General features: G+C 55.3%; 1 protein-coding gene across 1 annotated transcript; it reads right to left on the bottom strand.

Moving 5' to 3' along the window:
• Positions 1-2,333: 2,333 nt before the first annotated feature.
• XYLT2 (xylosyltransferase 2) lies at positions 2,334-15,860 on the bottom strand. The gene is made up of 11 exons (XM_059381135.1): positions 15,641-15,860; positions 9,141-9,633; positions 8,683-8,858; positions 8,223-8,425; positions 7,743-7,823; positions 7,292-7,508; positions 7,017-7,193; positions 6,491-6,753; positions 6,009-6,204; positions 5,043-5,376; positions 2,334-3,544 (listed from the first exon to the last, which is right to left on the bottom strand). The coding sequence occupies exons 1-11, from the start codon at positions 15,773-15,775 to the stop codon at positions 3,222-3,224; spliced, it is 2,598 nt and encodes an 865-aa protein (XP_059237118.1). The 5' UTR covers positions 15,776-15,860; the 3' UTR covers positions 2,334-3,221.
• Between the last annotated feature and the right edge of the window lie 7,711 nt (positions 15,861-23,571).

Below are 23,571 nucleotides of genomic sequence, written 5' to 3'. Positions count from 1 at the left end.
CCCCCCCCCCCCCCGTCAACTCAGGAACCCTGGCCCTGGCTCAGAGCCAGCTTGTCGGCTTAAGCCGTCGCCCTGCTCAACCTGTCAATGCCATGCCATGACCCTGTGTCCCACAGAGGGCATTCCCCTGCGGGCCTGGCCTCCCCAGAACTCCATCCAGGACTTTCAGAAAAAGTTGGTGGGAGTGGGCTCAGCTTCTGGCATACCCACTGGCCAGCCAGGGGGGCTCAACTCACCCAGACCTGTGCACTTCTCACTTCCAGATCACCTCCCGGGGACTCTGCCCTGTCACTTCCCATTGGCCCAGGTAATGGGACTCAGGATGCCAGTTGGCTGGCTGTCTTCTGCTCTTGGCTCTCCCTCCAAGGGAACAGAGCAGTCCAAGGTTGCCCTGGAAACTGGGCACAAGGGACACAAAATACAAAAGCCTCCCTCCCCAGGCGCTCCCCCTGCCTCCAAAGGAATTAGTGCTTAGCCGATGGGGTCTAAGTCTGCCCCAGCCAACCCACCTCCACCCCTTGTTCTGCCAGTCCTGAATCCTGATCTTGACCCCAGGGGCCCAGCCTGGGGGCAGGATTTCAAAGCCTCAGAGCCCAAACCTCCAGGCTGAGCTAACCCTCCTAAAAGACAGGGGTGGGGAAAACGAGGCAGAGAAGCTACGCTCTGGCCTCCGTGGCTCACACAGGGGAGAGGACGGGGAGGGCTGGCCTCCACAGCCAAACCTGCTTTCTGAACCGGCCAGGGGTTCTGGAGCCTGGAGCCTGGTGCCTGGTCTGGGTCCCGCAATGCTTCCAACTCAGGAGGTCAGCCCAGGCCTGCTGGAGCAGTGTGGGTGGAGCTGGTCCACAAATTAGGATCTCCTGAGGGAGCTCTGAATCCATGCCTCCACCGGGTTCCCGCCTCACCAACAAACTCAGAACCTTCAGGCAGGGCGCCCAGCCACTGGGCTCAACGTGCAAACTCTGAGCGTTTATGGCAGTGGATGGCTGCTAGTAATAAGTAACCAGGGCCTGGTGTGATGGGGTGAGTGTGGTAGGGCCTGAAACTGAGAGCGCAGGCCCTGCTGATTTCAGAAATGAAGACTCTGGAAACTGTTGTGCTAACCTAACAGCAGCCCAGGTGAACCCTGCCAGCTGGATGGAGAGTCCTCAGCCCACAGAGTATAAATGCCCTGACCGTTACCGGGACCCACTAAGCAATTTTTCTTTTTATGGACCTAAGAGTTTTTGTGTTAAAAAAAAAAGAAAAAAATTCTAGAGACTCAGGGGGAGTTTCAGAGGTTGACAAAAATAGCAGCCAGAACAATGTCATCCTGCCCCCTAACCCGAGTTAGGGGGAGTTCCTGCTGTCAGCTCCTTGCTGGTGACCTGCTCTCGGGAAGGCAGGGGGTGGTCAGAGTGCAAGGCAGGCCTCCTGCCTCCGCCAGGAGCTTATTGCCGCCACTGGAGGGCTGTGACTTTGGGCTCATCATTCCCGTTTCCTGGTGTGCCGCGTGTCCATCCTGCCTTGCAGTGTAAGGATTCAGTGAGATGCTATGCAGAGTGCCCGCCCGCTGGCTGAACAGACCACCCCACCGCCCTTCCTTGCAGTCAAGGGCGCCCTCTCCTGGCCACTAAGAAAACTTGACATGTGGCAGTCCAAGCAGGAATGAGCCCTTTGTTCCCCGTGCAGAGCTGAGCAGGCCTATGCAGGACCTCCGATGGAGGGTTTTTAAAGGTCTGAGAAACCCTCGCTCCCACTTTAAGTCAGGCGTGAAGGTCTGATACGGAGCCCCTGCTGACAACAGCAGGAGAGCTGGAGGGAGAAAAGGGCTGGCAGAGAAGAAAGGTGGGACAAACCCTTCCGGCATGGCCCTCCCAGGGTCTAGGGTGGTGGCCAGGGACCCACGCCACAGTGACTTTTGCCCCTACAATTCCAACGCAAACTACCAGGCTGTGGCTGGGGCTGCCTCCATTCTGGGGGGTGCTCCATACATCGGCGCTGGGCAGGAGAGTGAGGAGAGCTTGTGGGATGGGCCCTGATGAGGCCAAAGGCAAAAAAGCCAGCATCCTGAGGAAGTGCTGGGTCAGGACCCTTGAGAACTGAAGTGGCTTTCCTGCTGGCCTCCTGGCCGTCAATGAGCAAGGGCCTATCTGGCCCTCAGAAAAAGAGGGAGCTGCTCTAGATGGGTTCCTGCCTCCCTTCTGGTTCTTGGAGTCGAAACCATTCCCACTCGAGGGAAATAAAACTTCCACCTTCTCATGGCTTTCAGAGCATACCAGTGAAGACATTCGGGGGAAGGCCAGACAGTGCCAGCTTCCTGACAGCCGGGAGGAAGGACACGGAGGCTTGACTTAGAGAGATAGAGATATATTTCTTCTGTTGCATATTTCAGACTGCACACGGAGCTTTCAGGCACAATGCTTCTCTAGATTCTTCTGAGAGCCCCGACAGAGTTTTCTTCCCACACTGCTCCTGAGGGCTCACCCCTCCAGCATGGGAGCCCAGGTCCGGCTTGCAGTTCTGGGTACCTGGGAAACTCTGCATTGGTCTCAGCAGGCCCTGATGCCCTGCCTTGCCCGCCGAGGGGCCAGACATGCTGGAAAGCCCGAGAGCCAGCCCCACCCCTTCTTCTATGGTCCCCTGGCTACAAGAAGAGAGGCTGTCCCACTAGAGTCCAGCTCTGCAGCGCTCCCCCAAATCACCTGGTCTCCGGGCCTCAGAGCCTGGCGTGGCACTTGTATCCCCGTAGAGCCTCAGCCATGAGCACCACAGGCCCAGGCTGGGGGAATGAGGTCCCGGAGAGTGAGGCAGGCCTGGACTCCTCCAGAGCAACAGCAGATGGGCTCATCAGGCCCCTGCTCCCCAGAGCCATGGCCCACTTCCTGGGGCTGCTCTGAGCCCTATTGCACAGCTTTCATTTCCAGTTCCTTCCCCTACCACCCATTAGAAACAGACAAACAAACAAAAAAACCCAAACAATAAGAAACCTAGAAGGGAAAGTGAGGAAGAGCGGGGCGTGGAAGCTGGAGCCCTTCTCCCCACACTCCTGCCCTCCAATGGGGTCCCCGGCAGAACCGGGAGCAGTAAGGAGCATGCCCCCCTTCCCTGCCGTCTGCGCCCATCCTTGATGGCTCACAGGGGTAGCCGGCCTAGGCCTCTGGTTCTTGCCTGTGGGGAGGGGACACCCCTCCGCTGTCTGTAAGGTGCAATCCCCGGGTCATCCGGAGGCCGGGGCCCTGCTACCTGAGTCGCCCGTCCGCTTTGACGGGTCCCAGCTCTGATTTGGGGTCGGGGGACACAGAGCTCCAGCTGGTCAGTCTGCAAAGCTCCAGGCCGGGGCAGGTGGAGGGGCCCATGGCGCACAGTCCGGCCACAGACCAGAAGCCACTCAGCTCCCCATCTGTCCAGGCCTCTAGGGCTGGGCCTGTGAGCTCTGCGTGCCGCCGGGCGGCCTCCTCTGCGGGTTCCGGCTGGGGGAGGTTCAGGATACCACTGAGGCCCTGGAAACTCTGCTCCATGTACTCGTTGTGGGGTGGCCCAGCATGCAGCCAGCTGGCGTCATCTGCAGGTGCAGGACAGACAGTGAGCGGCCCCGCCCAGCCAATTCGGTGAAGGCCAGCCCCCGCCCCCGCTCCCTCCCCATGCAGGTCTGAGCACCCCCGGGTCTCTCCCAGCTCTACCAGGGAGTCACATAGCGCCGAGTGACCTGTGACCTTGTGCTGACCCACAGAACTTTCTGGGCCTGTGACGCTATCCGCTTTCATGAAATCAAGGTCATAATCTCTGAATTCCCCGCTGAAGGATTCATAACGGTGAGATCAAGGCACTTTGGGAGAGGAGGTAACTTTCCCATGATGGTCTGGTCTCTGTCCCCTGCGCCCCTTCTCAGCCATCCCCGGGGGTTCCCAGAGCCTCGGGCCCTCAGCTGTGGGGCCTGCTTTCTTTGCCACCCTCCCTTCCCACCACCCCCTACCTCCTATCCTCTTGACCCTCTGTTCCACTCATGCACCAGATGCCCACGGGGTTTTTCTCCTCAGCTTAGAAACACCCTTCTCTGTGAAATTCCAGCTCATCGGGGCTCAGCACCAATACCGGCCTGCTGGACAGCGGCCCTCCACCTGTCCTCATCTCCCGCATCAGACTCGGAGACCCCGGAGAGCAGGGGTATGGCTTGTCTGCTTTGGATCTGCCACAGTGGCCGCCCGCCCCCCCACCCTGCCCCACCGCCTGTAATGCATCCACCTCTGGGTTATTCCTGATCTTCTCTGTGATAAGATGGACCCTGAGGAAGGAAACACCTACCTATTGAGCACCTACTGTATATAAGCTATGTTTACCCACATACTCATCCCTGATATCTCCCAGGGGTTAGATAGTTGTCTGGCGCCCCTCTTGAGGGAACCTGAAGCCTATGCCTGTGTTCTAAGCCTGCTCCCTTAGCCTCACCTAAGTGTGGGCTGGGCCACAGGATCCCGCCCACCCAGCCACATGGTGGTTTGGGTGATCAATCAGGTCTGCTGCCCCAAGTATCAGGTATCTGGGGACCAGGAGGCCCTGGTCAGTCTCTACCACACGGAGAGGCCAATATCATGTACTGAGAAGCCAGTGCCTGGGGCTGACACACAGACAGGACAGGTGGCCCCACAGAGACATATCCTGGGTTCTGGGGGACAGCCCTGCATTCTTCCCCTAATTTCCCCATTTTACTTGAGCTGGTTTGAGTGGACTTGTGTTCCACATATCCTGGAGGGCTCCAATGGTTCTATCCCTCCTACTTTACACAAGTAAGACTAGGGCTCGGCTCTGAAGGCCAAGTAACCTGCCAAGGATAAAGGTCCAACTAAAATGTCAGAGTTACATTCCAAAGCCAAGTCCACCTGACCACAAAGCTTGCCTCACTGCCCTACCACGGTACAGGGATACTAAGGGACAGATCATCCAGGCCCCAGCCCTGCTCCTTTCCCCTACTCGAGAGTCAGCCCTGACGGTCACCTTCTTGGGACCGGTCGCCTGCCTGGTGAATCCTAGATCTTATCTGGCTTCTGGGCCTAGATCCTTACCTTTCCTGAGAGGTAGTTTGCGGTTGAAGGTCAAGGGCAGCACGAGGAAGCGGGTCTCACCCAGGGGTTCCCAGAATTGAAGGAGCCGAACAGTCCAGGCGCCTGGCCGCAGGGGCCGGCTCAGCGGGGGCTTGTACTGCGTGACCTCGGTGTCCGCGTCTACCGTGACGTCATACGACGTGGCCACCACGTAGGTGGGGTCGATCCACACCACGGTGGCTGTGAGGTTGGGGCCCCGGGCCCAGCGCTGCACGGCCACAGGCTCGTCCAGCGGCCCCAGCAACCCCCCAAAGTTCCGGAAAAGACGCTCTTTGGGGTCCCACTCAGTGCCGACCTGTAGGGAGGGAGGCAGCTGGGCGGGCGCTGGGGGGACAAGTCCTCTCTACTCTGATACTGCCTCTAACTGTCTGTGTGACCTTGGCCCAGTCACTGCGTCTTTTCAGGCTCTAGCCTCCCCATTTGCAGAAGGAAAGGCTGGGACTGGGATTTGCTCTAAGATCTTTCTCAGCTCTCAGATATGTCCTAGGCTCCTGCTCTGGCTTGCTCTGTTGTGGTGGGAGTCACAAGGCTGAGCTGAGGTTTAAGGCCCAGCCTAGAATCCATCCCCACATGAAGCCACAGCCTCCAAGAGCCAGAGGACACTCCATAGCCTAATGGAGTATCAAAGTCCCTCTAGAAGGAAATCGCTGCAGCCTCGTAGAAGCCTGGGCTTGACCTCTAGAGCAGAGCAGTACAGTCATCTCCCTGCTCCCTGCATGTCCTCTGTGCACCCCACGAGGGAGGTGCCCCTTGGCGTGCGCCTGTCAGGGAGACCCTAGCTCCGTCGCTGGGAAGGGAGAGCCTGTGAACCCAGTCCTGAAAGGCCTAATCCAGTCCTTATCCCTCCCGTGGTGTCTGTCCCCCTCTTCCCACTCCCCGGAGTCTTAACTGGGGGTCAGGAAAAAGCAAGGGGAGGACCTGTCCCACCTCCAGACTCTGGAGCCGGCTGGCCTGGTCACTGCGCCCCAACAGCTTCAGCGACCCCTGGGGCATCAGCCACATCTCAAGCGTCTCTGCCGGCCCCTGGGCTGAGGGCTGCACCGCCTGCGTCACCAGGTAGCCCTGGAAATGGTCGTCATAGAAATACAGGTGCACGCTGGACGGCAAGCCCCGGGGCTCAAACCTAAGAAGGTTCCAGCAGGGAGAAAGGGAGATGCCATCAGCACACCCGACGTGGCCTGGAGTCCCAGGGAGGGGGCTCTGGGTAGTCCCATCCCCAAGCGTGTCCTTTGCCCCAAATCTCACACCCACAGCACCTACGTGCCTGGCTCTTGCTCTCTTTGCTTTATTTGTATTCTCCCTGGCTTTGGACGGGGGACTCCCTGGGGTTGGGGCGGTCTCTTTCTGACTGGCCTCCCCACAGGGTGCCACATGTGCAGGGCCTGCAACAGGTCAGAAGGAGGTCTCACCTGCAGAGTGGGGAGGCCAGCGGGGGTGTCGCGGTGGCAGCGTGGTGCAGGCTGAGGCGGGCGAAGGCGGTGTAGGCGGTGAGCATGACATCACTGAGCCCACTGGGGCCATCGGCCACATCGTAGGTGTTCTCCCAGTACGCCTTGAGAGCTGGTGTACCCGGTGGGTAGCTGCCATAGAGGTGGAAATCCAGGATCTCCAGGACCTCCTGGTTCACGGTCGACTCGAACTTCCGGGCGAAGAAGGTAGGTCTGGAGACTTGCTGGAGCGGGAGAGGCAATGAGGGTGAAGGGGTCTGGAGGTCCCAGGTGGCATGGCTGGGCTGGGGGGGCCCTCCCAGCACTGCCTAGACATTAGCCCCCTGGGGCCCTTCGCACTGCCAGCAGAGCCCCAAGAGCTGCTGCAGGGGAAGCCCCCCCCACCCCAAGATTCTCTGATGGGGGCTCAGCTTGAATCCCTTCTGCCAGCAGAAAGACTGGGCAGGGGGCGGCCGGGCGGTGGGGGGGGGTGTCCCCAGGGAAGCACCTGCAGCCGGAGGAAGTCCTGCGGCTTGAAGTCGTTGGGCGAGCAGCCGCACCAGTCCACGATGTGCTTGTACTGGCACTTGCAGCCCAGCCTACGGTTCCAGTTGGTGACCCGCAGGTTGTTGTCCACCAGGCTCTCGCAGGCCAGGCTGTTCTCCAGCACGGTGTGGAAGAAGGACTACGGCAGGGGTGGAGGGCGGGGGGACGGGGGGTGAGCCACAGGCCACAGCCTCCCTGCCCTCGCAGTGGGGGTGAGGGGGGACCCGGGTCACCCACCTCGGCGGGGAGCAGCGTGTACGTGTAGAACTGGCGCAGCTGGGCCACCAGCGGGTCGTCCGTGTACACCACGTATTCCACGAAGCTGCGTGTCAGCACGAACCAGTCTGAGCCGCCGTCAACCACGATGCCCGCCGGGATCTGCCGCTCACCCAGCCGCCACATGTGTGAGTCGCACTCGTGGAAGAGCCGGTCCAGGCCCTGTTTCTTGATGAACCTGCCAGGGCGGCGGGGGTCAGACGGGCCACGATGAGGATCATGGGGGGTGAGGGGGCAGATGGGCCACGATGAAGGTCGTGGGGGTTAGGGGGCAGACAGGCCACAATGACAGTCTTAGGGGGTGGGGGGCAGGCTCTCTTATGCACACAGGGACCAGCATGCTTCAGTCTGGGCTTGGCTGGGAGGCCCTACAACTGCTGTGTGTGGGAGGGGCTGTAATGAGACCCCTCACCTGGAGTTGTCCCGGCCATGTGATTTGAGGAAGTTCTTGTCCCGGTTCTTGGACAGGAAAGTCACCAGCTCCTCGTTGGTCCTGGAGAGGGGATGGGGCAGGGGCAGTGTGTGTGAGGGGACTGGCTCAGGCTCAGGCTCCACTTCCCACCCTGGCACCCTCTGCAGCTCCCTGCCAAACAGGGAGCTGTCCGGGCCACATGCCCTGCCCTGGGCTAATGCTCCAGGGCCATGGGCACCCGCAGCTCCCATGCAGTCCTGCCCTCTGACCGTGCACCCCAGGTCCAGGCCTCTGTCCACTTCCTAGTCCCTTGTCACTCTCAATCCTGACATGATCTTCTACCAGGCCCTCCCCTCAACTGGGACTGTGGTCTAGGGACCAGAATGAGGCCTGGAGGAAGGGAGGGAGTAGCTCAGGCCCCTCCTACCCCAAGGATCCCCCTCCCCCTCTTCTCTGGAGGACTTGGAGCAGTGCCCACACCTGGTTGGGTAGTCCGTGGCACTGAGGTTGATGAAGAAGTCCCACGCCCAGCCGGGCACCTCCAGCAGGTCCCGCATGCTCCGCAGGTACATCCGCAGCAGGCTGGCTCCGCCCCAGATGGTGACCATGCGCCAGGGTGTCACCCGCACGTTGTCATACTGCCGGGCCAGCTCTACGACCTCACGGTGCAGGTAGTTGGAGCGCTGCAGCGGATGTGGGGGTACTCAGCAGCCACAGGGTGGGGGGGCAGCATTACAACCTCCCGCCCCCCCTCGGACAAGTGACATGGAATGGAGAGACCACAGGGCAGAGCTCCAGCTCCCAACTGGCCGTGCCCCACGTTCTCGGCCTGCTCCCCGGTCTGGAGGCCACTGGGGCAGATCAGCGAGCCTGGCTACCGGTGACCTGCTGGGTCTTGCCGCAACTCACTCAGGTCCCTGTGCTGTCCCTCCAATGGTACCTTGTCTACGTGGATATAGAAGAAGTGCTGCGCGTGGTAGACAGCCTTGAGAAGGCGCTTCAGCTGGCGGATGGCACGGCCGTGAACCACCAGCATGTAGGCGATTCGGACCGGGGGGCCATCCGTGGGCTGCTGGGACCGGACCTCGTCCCACTGGATGCCGGGGCTCATCTTCCCTGAGCGGAGAGCAGGAGCAGTAGTGAGGCCTCTCCCCAGGCCACAGGGTGGGGGTGAGGTGGGAAAAGGACTGCCTGTTTTCCAAAGGAAGGACCTTGGACTTGGAGCCTGACGCTCCCCGGTCCTAGCTCTGCCTTGGCCACTCAGTGCACTTTATCACCAGCCTGGCCGGCAGGGGGGGGCCCTCTGAGCTTTCTTCCCCTGGGCAAGGAAGGGTCCTGCCACAACACCCCAGCCCTGGGGCAGCCACCCCTCCGCCCAGCCCCGTCTCTTACTCTTACCAGCCAGCTGGCAGTGGCGGGGCACAGCCTTGGGCATGAGGTTCCCGGCCTGGTGCAGGCATACCACGTTGGCAATCTCCTGCTGGCACTGCTTGGAGCTGGCCCGGGCCAGAGCAGACAGCGCGTCCTTGCCCACAATCTCGCACTTGGGGGTGAAGCTGTTGTCCGTCGGCTGGGGGGCACCCTCCACGCTCCCTGTGTCTCCATGTGGTGGGAAGCCGGCTGCCCCAATCAGCGCCTCCCCAGCTGCTGCCCCGCTCAGGTTCTGGCGGCCTGGGGCCTCTGGGGGTGGGGTCGGCGGGACACGGCGGCTGGCTCTGTGCCGGCTGGTGACTGCCCGTACCACCTTGGCCACGGGCACGCCGGGGCTCTCGGCACGACCCCGCCAGCGCCCATGCCTTCTGCCTGCACTGCCCCGGCGCCCGGCTGAACTGTCTGTGTCCTTGGAGCCCTCACCGGGGTCCAGCGGCCGTGGCTTCCTCTGCCTTCCTTTCTGTAAAAGATGGGCAGACGCGGGTCATGGGGACAGTTGCTGTCCTACTGCTCTTTAGCTCCCTGCTGGCCTCAGGCCTAGAAGGCGCTGCCTCACCCTCCACCCTGAGGAGGAGTGCCATTCGCAGGAGGGCTCTGCACAAGGAGCACTTCGCAGGGAGGCCTCCAGGACACTGCTGCAGCCACACCCCCACGTGCTCGCACCACAGGCCCCCGCATCCCCCTGGGCTCTGGAATCAGACAGCGCTCTTTTTCAGCAAATACGAACATGAATGTCACAGAAGGGGTGGAGACCCTGCGGAGGACACGTAAGTCCCAGCTGGGCCTGGCCAGGAAGGGACCGAAGGAAAGCGTTCTGCCAGCTACAGAATGTCCACGTGGAAGTGTAGAGCCGTAGGAGTAAAGGGGCCTGGCCTGGTGGGGAGCCCCGAGGGGAAGCCTCAGATCCCAAGATTGGGGGGATTCTCTGGGAGGCAGAGACCAAGACAGAGTCAGAGCGTGTGACTTTTGCTGAGTTAACACCCGAACAGGCCTGTCCCTGGTGTTAGAGGGGACAGAGGGAAGAGCTTTGGACAACAGTGCAGCTCAGAGAGAACCAGGGCCAGCTGCTGGGGATGGCGCAGACGGCACAAGCCACTGCCACACGCCGTCACCGGCTGGGAGGCTGAGGCGGGGCCTCAGGGCACCTGCAGCTGGAGGCTGGCACCTGACTGCTCCTCACGGCGGGTTTTCTCTAGAAGGGAAATCACGGCTGCCACACTCTGCTTCCTGGCTCCCTGGCCTCTTCTTAAACCAGGTGCTCCCCTAGATGGCCTAGTCACCCCGGAGAGGCATCTTCTCCAGCTCTCCTTGTCCCCCTCCTTGGTGCCCCTCCCTGCTGGACCAAATCCCACCCATCCTTCAGGAGCTGGCTCCGAGTCCCCTCCTGCAAACAGTTCCATTTGCCCCCAGAGGGGGACGTTCCCCCAGCAGGCTGGGCTCCCAAGGGAGGGACTGTCACACCAGCCCCATGTCCCAGAGTCCGGCGGTATTGCTGACACACAGAGGACGTGCAGTTTGTGTCTGGTGGCCGAGGCATGGAAAGAGCAGTGCGACTGCTCCCCTGAATGCCTACCTTGTCCGAGCAGGTCCCTCAGCTATGACATGGGAGAGAGGTGTGGGCGTCCGTGAGAGCGAGCGCACACTAGTGTCCTGGAGGACACTGTCTCTGCCAGCCGTTGGGTGCACCCTCGCCATCCCGAGACCCTTCCACGGGCCTCCCCGGCCACCCACCATGAGTCACGGGCCTTTCCTGGCCTGGCCTCTTGACAGACAGCATGACCTGTGACCCACAGTGCCCTCCTTACTAGACTGCCGGCTGCGCTCTTGGGGCTTCTGCTGTCTCCCTGGCCACTCCTTCTGTTTTCTTGGCCCATCCTCCCTCATCTCCCGAAATCACCCTCACTTCCCGGGGACCTTGAGCAGCCTCTGAACTCCAGCTGCTCTCAGTGTCTCTTTCTGGCCCGGACTGCTCCCTTGAACCTTCAGGTGTTTAACTGCCAGCCTGCACCCTTGGTATCTCCCCCTGGGAGCCTGACAGATCTCTGGAACCCACAAGTCCCAAAGCGAGCTCCTCCTGTTCCTCATGACCTGCCCCTATGACAGTCTCCCTGTCTTGTTAACGGCGACCCTTTCCTTCTAGTCATTCAGGCCAAAACCCTTGAGGAGTCATCTTTGACTCTAGTTTCCCTCACACCCTGTCAGTCCCTGACCAGTAAGCCCTGCCGGGGCCACCTTTATAATACACCTCTCCCAGCCTCCATCATGGCCACCCCTGCCCAGCATCCCTGGTCCCCCTGCTCCTCCACACAGCCAGTGTGTTCCCGTTAAAACAAGCCCCACCTCACCACCCCTCTGCTCCAAACCACCCATGGGCTCCCCGAGAGAAAAACCCCAAGTGCCTCCAAGAGTGCACAGAGGTTGTGTGAACCGTGTCTAGCCGCCCCTCCGGCCACCCCTCCCTTTCTGACCTCATCTCCTCGTGCTCACTCTCCTCCAGCCACAGTGGCCTTCTAGGTGTCCCTCCACACCACCTGCCACGCACTGTCCCCTGTGCCTGGAATGACCCCCCACGATGTCCCCACTACTATGCCTTGTCCCCTTCAATCCTCTGCTCAGATGCCACCTTCTTAGCAAGGCTCACCCTGACCTTTGCTTCACTTTTCCCACAGCCCTTCCTTCCCTCTCTCATGCTAGAATGTCCTTATTTCTTCTGTGTTATTACAGGTGTCCCACCACTCCCAAGAATGGCATGTCCATGAGGACCTGGCTTTCGTTGTGTTGTTCACTAATGCATTCCAAGAGTCCAGCAGAATGTCTGGCAATAGGAGAAATGGCAATAAATAGTTGCTGAATGAATGAATGAGTGAGTGAGTGAGTGAGTGTAAGGTTCTTGGTATAGGCTCAGTATTTGAGAGATGCTAATATCCTCATTATTATTATTACTATTACTATCGCTGGAAAAGGATTAGGAAATAGTCAAATTTACTTAAATATCTAAGCACCAAGGCCCTTAGATACTTAAATATCTAAGCACCACCCCCCATCAGAGCACAGAGCAGGCACCCTGCCTGCCAGGCCGACAGCTACCTTAGGGCCAGAGCCCCGCTCCTCCACCCAAGCACCCACACTCTCTGCGCACGGCACCCAGCCAGCCTCTGATCTCTTGAGAGATCTGATGAGAGCTGGGGGTGTCTCTCTCCATCTAAGGAGACAACACAACAGTGGGGGCAGGGTGGGAGGCGGGAGGAAACCTCACTCTGGACCCACACTGGGGAGGGCGCCCTGGACCGCACAGCCCCCAGGAAAAGTGACTGCGTAGTCCCTTGAGCAGAGCGTAGGTCAAGCTGGTGATGTCCGACCTGGTGACACCATGGGCAGAGAAAGACATTCGTTCTCAAGCTCCACTGGGTAGAGATGGCAGAGCCGCTGTGGGCGCTCGCAGTGGAAGCCGGTACTGGCAAGTCAGGAAGTCGGTCAAGAGGGCAGGGCGTGGGGCACATGGCCAGGCTGGCTGCGGTGTGGATGGGATGTGGGAGGTGGGCAGGCTGGGGCCCTGCAGTGCAGCCGGGAGCTGCCTGACCCTGAGAAGGACAATCCCAGAGAAAGCTGGGGGCCCAGAGGCAGCAGTGAGGAATGGGGGGTGGTCCCTAGAGGAAAGCCAGCCGCCACCGCTGCCCACCCATGTTCATAGGGGCATTGGCAAGGCCCCATACTTGTCCTCCCAAAGGAACTTTCCCTAGTAGCCCTGAGGTCAGGGTACCCTTTGCTTCCTGAGGGTGGGGACCTGCTCTCTGACCTCTGGCCTAGATGCATTCTGGCCTTTGAGGTCCCCCTTCCCCACAGAGAAGGTGTTCAAGTCCTCTGCCACTTCCAGAGAACACAGAATGGCTTCCCCCACAACTTTCAGACATCTCAGGCTGTGTTTAAAGTAAGTGGTGAGACCACATTTGTGAAAGCTTTTAAAACCATAAAGTGGTTCTTTGGACATTAACGGTCGGACCTGGTCTCCACTGCAGCCCCTCCATAGATGGGCAGAGTGCGCATCTGAAACGCACGTGACCCCACTGCCTCACCCCACTTCACTTACAACAGCACCTAGGCCCTCCCTAGGGTCTCCAGGATGCATCCCGGACTAACTCTCAAACCTTCTTCGAGGAGGAGCATGCCCCACCCTCCTTCCCATTCCTGGAAGATACCCAGCCACGCCCACTCGGTGCGCCTCTTCCCCTGCGCCCACCATGCTTCCTGCCAAAGCCTTCCCCGACCACCAGCTCCACCAACCCCCTCAACACAACTGAGCTGCCTTTCCACTGCCAGCCTCCCCCCTGCTCACCACCTGCCCTCCAGCGCCCTGGCCTTGTCTACCTTGTTTATTTCCGTATCCCCAGTCTTAGCAGAGCCTGCTAGGGAGCACGAGTTAACCATTGTTTGTTGATTGACCAACTGACCTGATGAATGCATCCCTATGCCGTGTGCAGAGCTGAGATCGTATTATTTCCTGGTGGTGTAGCACGCGCCAGGAACTCCTGCTAATGCTTCACGGGCATCATTTTTACTTAACTGTCACGACGGCCCAGTGAGAAAAGTGCCGTGAGTATCCCCTCTTGAGGGGGGCGGTCACTGCTGAGGACTTGGAAGGAGGCTAGGTAACATGCCTGTGGTCTCACTTGGCAGCAACGCCGGAAGTGGACCCTGAACGGGGAGGTGGGCTGGTCGGACTTGGAAGTCCACTGTGCTGCCTGGCAACCCCCGGCTCCAGCGAGGGGGCTGCTGAAGGGGTCCATGTGCCAATGCCTGCCTACACTGCACAACCTTTAGGTCACTGAGGATCTCTACTATCCCAGTCCAGTCCAGCCCTATCAGCTTCTGCCAGGAACCTGGATGGGGAGGTGGGGAGGTGGAACCCCTATTCTACTGCCAGAGTTCCCCACCCCAGGCTGTGGGCAGGCCAGCAGGGATTTGAGGCCTGGACAGCCTCTCAGCCCCTTCAGAGACTCACTGAGCCACGAAGCTGGGGGCGACTGGTTTCTGTGAGGTCTCAGCGGCTAGGCTATAGCCCTCCCCAGAATGGTCACCGGCCTCTGCTCACACACTCCAGGGTCAGAGGGCTCCCCAACTACCTCGGAGAATGTTGCAGCTGCCCCGTCTTCTCACATGGACCCTGAAACACTCTTCCTCCTTCTCCTCCTCACTGGTCCACACAGAACAAGCTAACTCCCTTTGGAAGTCACAGAGCCAGCCTCCTTCCGACCCCACTCCACTCCTTTTGGAGTTACAGGCTCACATGACTCTGTTACGACTCCCTCAACATCCCAGCCTCTTGGTTCCCCCCAAAGAGACAAGGGCAGCCCTTCTCCCAGTCTCCACAACAGTCCTTCCAGACTGCCCAGGTGTAGAAGGGGTAAGTGGACATGGAGCTCCCTTGGCCTTCACACTGCCAGGTGGAGAGACCCAAGAGGACACGGCAAGCAGAGCAACCGACTCTGAGCCCTAGAAACACTAGAACCGAGGAGGTAGTGGTATGGGCAGAGAAGCCCTGCACACTGGCCCACAGCTTAGGGCCAGAGTTTGGCTTATCTCCTGGACCTTCCAAGATGGCCCCAGACCCCACTGGACCCTTCCTGACCAACGTGGGAAGCGACGTGTCAGGGCCCCAGCTAAAACCAGCCAGAAGTGAGTGACTCTCAGGGCAGGGATCTGGGTACTGAGCTGGACAGGTCTGTCCCTGCTCCGGGGCCTGACGCTCTGCTAAACCAGCTGATGCTGTCCCCATTCCCTAAGAGCTATAGCCCCCACCCCCATTCCCTAATGTCCTGAAGCCACTCACCAGCTCACTTCTCCCAGCCATCTCCTCCTGAAGACCCGCGGCTTTCTTCAGACCCCAGGTTAAGAAAGCCACGCCTGGGGAACACTCCAGTCCTCTCCCTCAGGGTCACTCCCTGTTCCCTCGGTTGCTGTACTGAGTGCCAGCCCCGGGCTCCACTTCTCCACTGACGGCTGCCCGTCAGGCGCTTCTGGGCGCGGATGCCCGGGGTCCCTTGGCCCCGCTCCTCCGCCCACGACGCGCACACCCCCGCCCCCTCCCAACTTCAGAAAGTTTGGCCTGGGGCTCCCCACCTCCGAGCAAGCTCGGGCCCGGCCCCGCCTCCCGGTCCTGCGCCCCGCGCCTGACCTTCACATCTCCCGGGGCCGGGGACCACCCCACCGAGACCCGTTCCTCCCGCCGGGGCCCCCTGCCCGCCCGCGGCCCGGGCCTCCGGGTCACGCACCGCCCCCGTGCACAGTCCGTGGGGCCCTCCTGGGAAAAGGGCGCCGGGGGCCCGACGCCCTGCTCCCGGTGGCTGCCCGCGCCGGTACACACGCGGCCAGTGCCCCACTTCCCCGGCCGGGGCCGCCTGCAGCCCCGCCAGGACCCCGCGCGCCCCCGCGCCCGGCCTGCCCGCCTGCCCGCCCGGCGGTCGGAGCACCTCGCCCGGCTCGTCCTCCTCCAGGCCGCTGAAGCTCCACACCACCAGGCCCTGCAGCAGCAGGATGGCCAGCGCCGTGGCGATCGCCAGCTTGTAGCGCCGCACCAGCTTCTGCACCCGCGCGCTCGCCACCATCTTCCTGCCCGGGACGCGGGGCGCGCGCCCAGCCCTGCAACCCGGCCGCGGGAACGCGGCTGGGCGCGGACCGAGCCGACTCCCCCCTCCCAAGGAGGCGGGCCGGGCGCGCGCCGGGGCGGGGCGGGCCGGGGGGCGGGGCCAACGGGTCCGAAATGCCGCGCCCCGCAAGCCGGGGGCGGAGCCTAGGCCCGCTCGAGCACCGCCCCCCCGGGCAGCGCGGGGTCCGCCTCCCAGGCGGTCCCTTAGCTGTCTTCGTCTGCTGCGGGCTCCCGCGTGCGCTCACCTGGTCCTGGACCGCTAGCCCATTTGTACCCGCTGCCCAAACTCTCGCTCGCCGCCTGGTGTCTCGTGGGGGGTGGGGCAACTAGGCTTGGTGCCCAGGGCGCGCAGAGAATGCTAGAGCTCCCAGAAACGCCGAGATGAGAGAAATTGTGTAAATGCGACAGGCCCCTGCTTAAAAACCGTGGAGGCCGCACCACCAGGGCCAAGTCTAACCCCCTTGCCTTGCATCCGAGGCTGCGCACAGAGTCTCCTTTCCTCTCGACTCTTTTCATCCTAAGGATCTTAAGGCCTTTCCCAGAGCCGTGATTCCCAAATTCTAGGGTGCATTGGAAGCACCAGGAAATCTTGATAAAACAGATTGCTGCTCCCCACCAGAGTTTCTGCTTTGGTAGGTTGGTAGGTCGGGAGTGGCGCCCTGAGAATTAGAAATTTCAACAAGTTTCCCGGTGATGCCTATGCGGCTAGTCTGGGACTACACTTGTAGAACCGTTAGACCTTTGCATATCTGTTTTCTTTGTCAAGTGCTAGTAGCTGTTCCCCGCCTCTGTCCTCCTCCCCATCACTCCCACCAAGTGCTTCCCCCGAGCAGCTGACCCGCTTAACTACAAGCTGGTTGTGATTTTTCTGGGATCACGCCTTATTCACTTTTGAATCCTTGACCTGCCATTGGACACCCAACAGTGCTCAGTAAATGTTGCAAACGAAAGAGGAGGTGAAGCCCAACTTGCTGTTTTAGCAGCTGATGCTAAAGGTTTCTGAGGGTCTGGTATGTTCCAGCACTGCGTAGACAAGGTGTGAATGCCGGCAGCCCTCCCCTGAACCTGGCAGTCCACGGAGAGAGGGAAGAGAAGGGGTAAAGCAGTGCCCACCAAAGCAAGGTGAAATGCCTTCCTGATGAAGCCAGGCATTACGAGAAGGAGGCAATAAAAAGAGCAAAACCAAGATTGAAGATTTAAAATAAAGACTTTAGGATCCCCGACAGAGTGGTCTGGAAAAAGAAGTGATTATTTGTTTATTTATTTACTTTTCTTTTCTGAAAGCAATGGTAAAAGGTTTTGGAAGTTGCCAGGTCATAAACCAGGTGAGAGAATTCTAAGCTGTGATGAGTACAGGGGATCCAGTTCTTTCATGGCACTTAAATAAAACCTCTGTTAATCATCTCCGGCCTCTTTGGTATTTGTAATCATTCCATTCTTAAGCATTAGTTAAATGGGAGAGTTGTAAACAATGTTTTAGATGACAGTTTGGCTACTTAAGAGAGCCTATAGCTCAAGGATTTTGGAAAACATCAGTTGACATGCTAGCAATTGATATGTTAATTAAATATTGATCTTGTGTGCTCATTAAATCAGGTCCCCTAGGGACTTCTACCTGTCAATACTCCTCCCCCCACACACCCAATGGAAATAGCTTTATTTTCCGCTGATTATTTAACTAGTATATACTCATTGTATAACAATTTTTTAAAGATTTTATTTATTTATTTGACAGACAGAGATTACAAGTAGGCAGAGAGGCAGGCAGAGAGAGAGGAGGAAGCAGGCTCCCTGCTGAGCAGAGAGCCCATTGCGGGGCTTGGGCTCGATCCCAGGACTCTGGGATCATGACCTGAGCCGAAGGCGGAGGCTTTAACCCACTGAGCTACCCAGACACCCCTCACTGTATAACATTTAAAACATAGAAAAATATAAGGAATAAACTAAAAGTCACCTCTAATCCCATCCCTTGAGATAATTATCATTAATATTTTGGTACATTCTCTCCCCCATCTCTTTATGTGTATATAATTTTGTACAGATGGAGTCATATTACACAGTTGGCTTTTTAAGTATTTTTAAGTATTTTTCCCTCTTTCCACTCATGTTCCCAGCTTCATTTACTTCCTTGGTTCTTTCTTCCCCTCCTAAGTTCTTTCCATCTTTCTCCTAATAATTCACGTGTGTTAACACGTGCACACACATTTTTTATTTAGGGTCATTATATTTTAAAAAGTTGAACCATGTTACATTCACTTTCTGCATCTTGCTTTTTCCTCCCAAACCATAAACGCATAGTAGAAAGTCCTCCAAGTCAGATAAGACAGGTCTACTACCACAGGTTGTAGTAAACCTGGTTCTATGCAAATCCCTCTGCACTGATGCTTTTTTTCCTATGGTAGGTTTTCCAGGCATGGGCCTACCAGGGAAAAGGGAATTTTATATTTTAATAGCACTGCCAAATTGTTTTCCCAAAATGCTGGATAAGTCACATCTTCAACAGCAATGAATAAGAGTATTTCTTTCCTGCATCCCTTCCAACAGCAGGTATTACCACTGTTTTTAATTTTTGCTGCTCTGATAGGTGAGAAGTGACCTCCTTGTTGTTGGTGTTTTTTTTTTTTTAAGATTTTATTTATTTATTTTAAGAGAGCACGAGCAGGTGGTGTGGCAGAGGGAGAGAGAAAATCTCAAACAGACTCCATGCTGAGCGAGGAGCCCCATGTGGGCCTCAATCTCATGACCCATGAGATCATGACCTCAGCCGAAATCATCAGTCAGTACTTAACTGCGCTACCCAGGTGCCCCTACATTTAAGTCTTAATCCACCTGGAATTTGTTTTGTGGATGGTCTGAGACCAAGGTTTGCAAGTCTTCAATTAGCACTTGCACCGATCACCCTCTCTGTGCACATTGAGATTTTACTATTTTTTGTAACACACTTGTTACTGAGGCGTAACATGCATAGATTGATTTCGGTTGGACCTTAGACAGTGCAAGGTTCCTCGCACCCCACTGTCTCCTCTTTTCTTCAGCTTCCTCCTATAGTTTCCATTGTGCTTGTTTTTTCCTTTTATGGTAGAGGATTCTTGAACGTACAAAATGGCTCCTTAGAACATCAGAACGGGAAAGCATTTTTAAAGTTTTAAGTGGGCAGCTCTTACGTTATATTCTTTCTTGTGTGAAGGCTTTCTCCTTAGAGTCTTAGTTTTAGGAGCTATTTATGAGCCATGGATGCTGAATGTTTTCAAATGTATTTTCAGCAGCAAGAGTCCAGACTTGGCTCAGAACCAGAGGGCATGCCGGCCGGGCAATAAAGCCTCAAGGCTGTGCCTCCAAGAATGTCCCCGGGCTCTGTCTTCTTGCCTTAATCTGGTTTCCTCTTCTCTGTCTGGTTCCTGGGATTGACACTTCACTGGGCTGTCTGCTGGGCCTGGTGCTGGCCTCATCCCAAAGGTACACCCTCTGCCAACCGGGGCCCAACCCAGCTCTTGGATCCCGGGGCTTCTGCTTGTCAGGGAGTAAGTTACAACATCTATTGAAATGATCATATGGATTTTTCTAAGGGGACCTGTTGAGATGATGGGTTATTTAAAAAATAATGTCCACATATTAAAATATTGTTGCATCTCTTGGGGTAAATGTAACTTGGTTTTGGTAGACTGTTCTAAAAAAAAATTGAAATATAGGTTGAATTGGACTTGCTAGTATTTTCGTTGGGACTTTTGCATCTATGTTTACAACAGAGATTGACCTTTGTGCAGACTGGTGACTCATGGGACTTGTTTATTTGAGCAGTGGAGGGCTTTGAAGTGTTTGGTTTTGAGTTCCTGATGTAGGAGTGCACACTCTCTAGTTCCTGTGGCTCCCACTTTCCCTGTCATTTCACACCTGAGTGATGCCACCCATTTATAGTACTTTCTGGTTTACAGTCACTTGTATTTGCAAACCCTGGTCTATGGTTTTCTTTGCTCTTTTCTTTCTTCTTCTTCTTCTTCTTCTTCTTCTTCTTTTTTTTTTTTTTTTTTTATAGATTTGGGAGTTATATCAGTTTACAACACACATTAAGGACCATTCTTTCTTTTTTTTTAAATTTTTAAAAAAGATTTTATTTATTTATTTGAGAGAGAGAGAGAGAGAGGTCACAAGTAGGCAGAGAGATGAAATCAGGCTCCCCACTGAGCAGAGAGCCCGATGGGGTCTCGATCCCAAGACCCTGAGATCATGACCTGAGCCGAAGGCAGAGGCTTAACCCACTGAGCCACCCAGGTGCCCAGGACCATTCTTTCTTTATTCTGTGTTTGAAATAATTTTTTAAAAAGATTTTATTTATTTATTTGACAGACAGAGATCACAAATAGGCAGAGAAGCAGGCAGAGAGAAAGGGAGGAAGCAGGCTCCCCGCTGAGCAGAGAGCCAGATATGGGGCTCGATCCTGGGACCTTGGGATCATGACCTGAGCTGAAGGCAGAGGCTTTAACCCACTGAGCCACCCAGGTGCCCCTGTGTTTGAAATAATTTATACAACAATAGACACAGCTATTCCTTAAACATTAGAAAAGCCTTGTCAGCAAAAGCACCTCAGCTGGCAAATCTTTAGGGAGCTAAGTTTTTGATAACATCTCTTTTTTTTCTCTTGGTTATGGGTCTATTCAGAATTTTGTGGGTTTTTTTGTGTGGGATCAGTATTGTAATTTGTGAATCTTTTTTTGTTTTCTGGAGAAGAATTTAAATACTCCACTGTGCTTCTCTCTCTTTTTTTTGGTTTTCCATTATTTTGTTTATATCATATGTCAACAGTATGAATTGTTCCAAAAATGAAAGGGTCACATCTCTTTGATTTTTCTTTTTAACCAATTGGGAGCCCATATGAAGACTTCGCCTTTGCTTTGGTCTTCTGAGTTGTCTAAAAAGGCGTGGCGAGCACATGCAATTCACAAATGGGTGTCAGCTAGACATCCCCCCCAAACAGGAGAGCACTTTGATTGGAACATTCTGCTCCTGCAAATCATTTGACTGCTCCGTGGAGTCACTAAAGGAGGCTGGTCAGTAATTAGAAGGTGTCCAGATGGGCTTTTCCTAGTTTGATCCACAACCCTGCCCAGCCCACTAAGCCTGGACAAAATGCCCATTACTTGAACTCCCAGGGTTGTGATTTCAATACTCATTTCCTGAACCCCCAAACTCTATCTTCCAGCATGTTTCCACCAGGAGAAGTAGAAGCTCCGTCTCCAAGCGACTTAAACAAAAACATTAATAAGAGGAAGGTTGGAAAGTTTCTGCTTTGACATAATCTCTATGTTCCAAACACGGAGCAAACAGGTTTAAACACACAAACATACACACAGACACACACACATCAGGATAAACATCTCAGTGGACAAGAAAGAGAACTAATTGAAAACCACAGTGGTGAGTAGGGCCAAAGCCAAGGGCCAAGGGCCAGTGGGATAGTGGAAGCTAAAATGTTGCACATGGAATAAAAACAGAGCCAGACTCTCTAGCTGAAGCCAGGGACTGGAGTGAAGCCTCCTGATATGTGAAAAGAGGCCAAAAAGAATGGCAACTGACTAGCTTTTGGGAACTATGGCCAAAATGGTGGGCCTGAGGTAAGAGCAGAGCAAAGACAGCCTCACAGCCAAGAATTGGGTCAAGCCGTCCCCTAAGTCCACGACTGAGTCTGCAAGACCCCCAAATCAGTGAAGAGCACAAGTTCACAGCTGCCATCACAAGATCAGTCGTGGACTTGTCTAATGGATGCAACCACAAAACTAAACCCACCAGACAAGAAAGGAGGGAGAGAAAAACAGAGCATAAAGTAAAAGCAGAAATCATCAGCCATATCATGCCTATAAGCCAAAATTCCAAAGCACATGGAGAAATCACATGCTAAATAAACCAACCAACTCAACAACTAAAGTAAGCACACAGATGAAATTTATTTTTTTTATTAATCTCATAAAGACTGGAAAATAAGGATGCATGAAGAGATAAATGAGGACACCATTTAGCAAACAAGAAATTACGAAACAATGCATGAAATTATGAAACAATGAACATGGAGAAATGAAATATGAACAATTATAAATCTGAGAAATAAAAAGTAGTCATGAAATAAAAACATCTCAAAAGATGGGATAAATTTTAGGCTGGACATAGTTGAAGACAAAATTGATGAATTGGAAGATAGTTCTGAAGGATGTACACAGAATCCAGCAAGGAGAAACAGGAATTAAAAAATAAAAGAAGCAGGGGCACCTGGGTGGCTCAGTGGGTTAAAGCCACTGCCTTCAGCTCGGGTCATAATCCCAGGATCCTGGGATCGAGCCCCGCATCGAGCCCCGCATCGGGCCGTCTGCTCAGCAGGGAGCCTGCTTCCTCCTCTCTCTCTCTGCCTGCTTCTCTGCCTACTTGTGATCTTTGTCTGTCAAATAAATAAATAAAATCTTAAAAAAAAAAATAACAATAAAAGAAGCAGTTCAAAGAGCAGGAGAATGGATTGGGAGCCTCTAATAGGACTTGCAAAAGAAAAGGATGAAGAAAATGGCAGGGAAATCATACTGAAGATATGATAGCTAAAATTATTCCAGAATTGAAGAAAAAATTCATAACATACAATAGAGATTTTATTTTGTATCCAGTCTGATCATCCATATCTTCCTAAGTGTGTTTAAGCCATTCACTTTTATTGCTATTAATGATTTATTTGGACTTTCTTCTGCTATTATGCTATATTTGCAGCTCAGCATCCATTTTCTCCATATTTTTTCTCCTTTCCTGCCTCCTGTTGAATGGAGATCTTATGTTTTCCTTTTCTCTCCTAGCAGGACCACACTTTGTACTGCTTTGGTCAACTTGCTTAATGCTTTCTGTTTTTTTTTTTTTTAAAGGATTTATTTATTCATTTATTTGACAGACAAAGATCACAAGTAGGCAGAGAGGCAGGCAGAGAGAGAGGAAGGGAAGCAGGTTCCCTGCTGAGCAGAGAGCCAGATGTGGGGCTCAATCCCAACACTCTGGGATCATGATCTGAGCCACCCAGGTGCCCCATGGGTGGTTTTTTTTTTTTAAATATAGTCTTGTGTTTTTGGTTTTTTAAGATTTTATTTAGTTATTTGACAGAGAGAGGGACAGCAAGAGAGGGACACAAGCAGGGCAGTGGGAGAGGGAGAAGCAGGCTTCCCGCTGAGCAGGGAGCTGATGTGGGGCTGGATCCGGGGACCCTGGGATCGTAACCCAAGCTGAAGGCAGATGTTTAATGACTGAACCACCCAGGCGCCCCTAATCTTGTGTTTTAATTATCTTCTATTCACCCCATTGGTGAAGGAAGGATTCCTGCTCTGGGGTTACGGACATGGCCGAAGGCAGGTTACCTAATAGTGGGCAGTTTCCTCGTTCCATATGCTCACTGTGCAGGGAAGTGGGGAACAAGTACACTCTGCGGGGGCATAGCAGGGTGGGTTCAAGAGCAGAATGTACAAACGGGCTGTGTGAGGCAAGCTTTACGCTATCAAAAGGTGTGATAACCCCTGGTTTTCGTGGGAGGATATTATGGGCTTGCTTGAATAATTACACAGGCTAGGGGGGAACTGAAACCTGTTCCTCAGGAATAAGCAGGACCTACTTTTGGTATCCTTGATAAGGAGAGTTCTTTGGCTCTGGGACCTTAGCCGAGGAGTGAAGCAGGGACAAGAACGTGTGGTCAGGCCATTCAAAGCCCTCTTAATTTCACCACATGTCAAGGCAACACTTGAT

Source organism: Mustela nigripes, chromosome 16, assembly GCF_022355385.1.
Source record: "Mustela nigripes isolate SB6536 chromosome 16, MUSNIG.SB6536, whole genome shotgun sequence".
In the NCBI taxonomy this organism is placed as follows: domain Eukaryota; kingdom Metazoa; phylum Chordata; class Mammalia; order Carnivora; family Mustelidae; genus Mustela; species Mustela nigripes.
This window is presented reverse-complemented; position numbering and strand designations above follow the sequence as displayed.

What these genes read in the sequence shown, in the direction of transcription:
- XYLT2 (XM_059381135.1), bottom strand. Translation starts at nt 15,775, where the DNA reads ATGGTGGCGAGCGCGCGGGTGCAGAAGCTGGTGCGGCGCTACAAGCTG. An exon ending in GCCACGGACTACCCAACCAG is followed by an intron (nt 7,824 to 8,222) that starts GTGTGGGCACTG and finishes TCCCCTCTCCAG; the next exon opens with GACCAACGAGGAGCTGGTGA. An exon ending in CTGGCCTCCCCACTCTGCAG is followed by an intron (nt 6,205 to 6,490) that starts GTGAGACCTCCT and finishes GAACCTTCTTAG; the next exon opens with GTTTGAGCCCCGGGGCTTGC.